The sequence below is a fragment of the Limulus polyphemus genome, unplaced genomic scaffold (genome assembly GCF_000517525.1).
Source record: "Limulus polyphemus unplaced genomic scaffold, Limulus_polyphemus-2.1.2 Scaffold554, whole genome shotgun sequence".
Classification (NCBI taxonomy): Eukaryota; Metazoa; Arthropoda; class Merostomata; order Xiphosura; family Limulidae; genus Limulus; species Limulus polyphemus.
This window is the reverse complement of record NW_013666164.1, coordinates 50709-55143: the sequence shown is the minus strand read 5'-3', so window position 1 is coordinate 55143 and position 4435 is coordinate 50709. Positions and strand designations below refer to the sequence as shown.

The following is a 4435-nucleotide window of genomic DNA, read 5'->3' as shown; positions in this document are numbered from 1 at the left end:
CCCAACAGCTAAGTGTAAAATGGAAGCACACATAGTGTCTAGTGACAGGGAAGTTGGATGACCAAAGGTGCAACTTTGTCATAGATTCTGCATCTCAGCAAACCCTTGTGATCGAGAAAGAATAAACTGGTTTAATCAAGAAGGGACTTGTATTGCTGAAGTTGCTCGGAAATAATTTCTACCGGAAATTAACAAACAAGCAGATACGCAACAATATATTATGCGGGTATGAAAAGTAGGCCTAACACGAGTTAAACTTAAGTTGTGTAATGTTCACTGGAAGTTTTTCTTAGGTACTTCCTTAGTAAGTTACAAGTAAATAAAATATTTGAATTTTCTATATTTGTAACAACTTGAAACTATACCCAGTTCTAACGACCAGTGGGCGAGGCTATTTACATTTTATTTCTTTAGACAAAAGCCTTATTATTCTTAATTTCTAACGGTGGTTACTAAAATTCTTATTTTTTCATCAAATGCAAAGTTCGTTAAAGTGAACTATGTATATATGTATATTATTCAAAGTGAAAATGTATTATTAAAACGTGTATTAAAAAAAATGGTATTACAGTAAACTAGCACGCCGGCCCACAGTGGAATAGCGGCATGTATGCGGACTTACAATTCTAGAAACCGGGTTTCGATACCCGTGGTGTGTATCTTTGTGCTTAACTACAAACAAACAAACTAGCACGCCAAACATCTATGTAAGACTAGAGGGAAGGCAGCTAGTAATCACCACCCACGGCCAACTCTTGATCTACTCTTTTACCAACGAATAGTGGGATTGACCGTCACATTATAACGCCCCTACGGCTGAAAGGGCGATCATGTTTGGTGTGACGGGGATTCTAACCCGCGACCCACAGATTGCGAGTCGAGCACCCTAACCACCTGGCCATGCCGGGGCCTGATCAAGTTAAAGGAATAGCTATTTGGATTAAATCCTCACTTAAACGTGAAGGACTATTAAAGGTACTTTTTCAAAAAGACATCCAGCATGGAGCAACTTCATCACGTCTTCCACTACTCAATGTGTACATTACACGCTGGGTTGAGAATATTGAAAGTTGAGAAAGGTTCTGTTTATGTCATCCATTCTTACTTCACATGTGTGAAGTAAGGTTATTGTGTATGTTGATGATAATTTTAAAATGTTTAATGACAATTGGGCTACTGAAGATAAGAAAAATGCTATGACTTATCTAAAAATACTGAAATCCTTCGAAGCCATTTTTTGTTTAACAGCTTTACAATGTTCCCTTTACTATTTGAAAGAAGATTCTGTAAATTGGCAAGGTCCGAATCAAGACATTGTTTCTGGTGTTTCCCTAATAGAACAATTCTGTAATGAACTGACTTCACTAAGAGTGAATGTAGATGTCTTATCTTCAAGCACAGCAGTAATATTGCAAACCAATCTAATATTAATGTCAGCATGCCACGAGTTAGTCAATAACAAATCCTTTAAGAACTTTAAGAAAACAGTAACCATTTCTTTTCTTGGTCACATTATCAGTAATCTTTCCTCCAAATTTGATGCACATGTAAAGCAAGCAGCATGAATTGAGAAACTTATTCCATCAAAACTCAGACGAGAGTTTTCTATATCTAATATGAGACAGGCATTAGATTTTTACAGGGAAGATTTGTCAAATCCTGATATACTTAATGAATAACTTCATCGATGGAAGACAAGATGGTTTTCTATACCTCTACAGGACAGGCCCCAGATAGTGGCTGACTGATTAAAAACGTGCTTCAGTGTACCAAATATCTTTATGTTACTGAAACTCTTTAATAAGTCTATGTTCATGTGAACGTTCGGCACCTGCTCTCTGCCAGTTGAATAATTACCTGAGGTATACACAGACCGAAGAAAGACTGAGTGCTCTAGCTTTAATACATAATCATTATAACACTGCTATCAACATTGAAACTGTATGTAAGTTATTTATGAAAAAGCACCCCAGAAGAATGGAGCATGCTAACATGTTATTTCAGTATATGATAGCCAATGATTGAAACAGCTAATATTCTACTGTTCTTAAGAGTTGTTTAAATTAGTAATATAATTTAACAGTTAATAACTACTCTGCATGTAGATAATACAGTACTTTACTATAAATAAACAAATATATTTATTCTAATTTAAGTATAGCTCTCAATGCAGTGTTACAACAGAATGATGGCTTTTTATTGCACGTTTGTGGTTTTATATGGAGAGACATGCGAAATTGCTTCGAGATTTAATCTCATTGCATCTATTTAAAAAAAAAAAATTGTGAGGGGGCATGCCACCAGACCTCCGTAGCATTAGCATGCTTCGCACAATTTGTGTTGGCTTTTGATCTCACAAATTAGAACCCCCTTTCAAACATTCTGCGTACGGGCCTACGAACATGAATGAAAGAATGTGATTTGATCACATGAACCATCTTTTACAGTTTTCACATCAAATAGACGAGTTTATGTATGGAGAAAACCGAAAGAAAGCTACAACGCTCAATGTCTTGTGTCATCAGTTAAGAATGGTGGAGGGCCTTTGATAGCATCTTTTTGTTCAAATTTGTTAGGTTTAGAAGTCACATCAACCTACTTTAAGTACAAAACCAAACTCAAGCAAACATATAAAATACTAATTAATTATACTTGTCATAAAATAATACTGTTAGGCCTATTATATTTTAAACACTATATTTTTTTATTCAGTCCCTGAATAAAAAAATTAGTGTTTAAAATATAATAGGCCTAATACAAATGTTTTATGGTAAGTATAATTAATTATAATCATGCTTCGCCAGCTTTAAAAAAGGCGTTCCAATCATAACAGTCCTTATATAATACACTATTGTAATTTGTACACGTAATAACAGCATTTTATGGCTCAAATCACGTAAGGATTATATTTAATTGAAAAACTTGCTAATAATATCGTGGGTTGGTAGCTGCTCGTTGTATAGTCCATGTCGTAGAAAAAAAAAATAAATAAAATGGTTTGTAATATATTTATAACATACAGTGTCTCATAACGCGTTTGTGGACGACACCTAAAAAATACAGGATCCTGTATTTAAAGGCTGCATATATTATTTACGAAATGTCTAAACACATGCGCAGTAACTGGAATGATTTGTTATGCTTTGACGCACAACTGGTATTTAGACATGAGAGCTAGTAGTTGTACACACACTTATATAACTTACACGTGCTGTGTATATTTAATCTGTTTTTCGGATGAACCCATTTTTACAGAAACAGTCTCACTCACAGACTAAAGCACTAGCTTTAGGTGTACAGTCAGTCACAAGTGTTTTTACGCATTACCACATGATGTGTTTTCTTCTCCAGCTGTTGAGTTCACGTTGAAAAACAAGAAAAGTCATGTGATTCTACTGGTTCAGTTGTCTGGAAATGTGTGTGCCTGTTTGTGTTTGAAGTGATTTAGTTCGACCCCAATATTTAGGTATAAAAAATCCTGTACATTATTCAGTAATTATTGGCTTATACAAACTGTTATAAAGTTCAGACAAATATTAATAATCTTACAAAAGCAATCTGAGATACTTCTATCAATTAACTTTTTATATATATTTGTGCGTACAGGAAGAGATAAATATTTTTATATTTTCTTTACATGGCTTATCGTTTCGTTACGAACGTTTCCTTTAAAAAATAAATACATCAAGAAACTACACACGTTATTCAATGACGGACTTCCCTTTTTTCAGAATGTTCTGCCTTGCCCTGACAAAAGTAAGAATATCCAAGTCAGTAGAAGGATCTCCTGTTAAGGGTATACTTGAATAGATTGATGATGAAGGGGATTGACCCAGTGGGTGAAGAATTTCGATATCTGTATCTCTTGCATATTTTACATCGTTCTGATATGACAAAAGAATACATCAAGTAATTAACAAACATTGTATACATAACTATAGATTCAGAAACTATTAATAACATTAATCTCAATTTTGAGTGTCAATAACACTGATGCACAACTCTCGAGATGAATTAAGACCTACGTTGAATGATTAATTAAACAAATAAAATATTGCAATAATTTTAATAATAAAATTTCATAATTTAAACTGTATATATACCTCAATTTAACTGCCAAATGTATTATATTATGTTAATAATGTTATATTTTACCATTAATAGTGTTACGACAGCGGAAGTCACGTGACTCTGCTTGTGTACGTGATGAGTTTCTCGAATGATCGGGGAAGTCCAAGTGTGTATATAAGCCTGGCACAGAAAGCCAGCAGGGGATATATAAATGAAGAGAGAGCAGTAGTTACTTTGAGTTCTGTGTAATTTATGATTCTGTTAGTTTCGAGCTAGTGAGTCGTAAAGTGTGTGTTTTGCAGTCGTCGAGAGCAAAGTTATCGAGATTGTCATTCGCTGTGATTTATAGCGTGTATTATAAAAG

The 4435-nt window shown here is 34.2% G+C and overlaps 1 protein-coding gene across 1 annotated transcript in view; it reads right to left on the bottom strand.

Annotated features, from left to right (window-relative positions):
* Positions 1 to 3701: 3701 nt before the first annotated feature.
* LOC106459065 (kinesin-like protein KIF6) overlaps positions 3702 to 4435 on the bottom strand; it is a 38775-nt gene continuing 38041 nt past the window's right edge. Inside the window, exon 19 of the mRNA XM_022385462.1 lies at positions 3702 to 3884. Within this exon, the coding sequence (XP_022241170.1) occupies positions 3702 to 3884 (183 nt within the window). The remainder of the gene's footprint in view (positions 3885 to 4435) is intronic.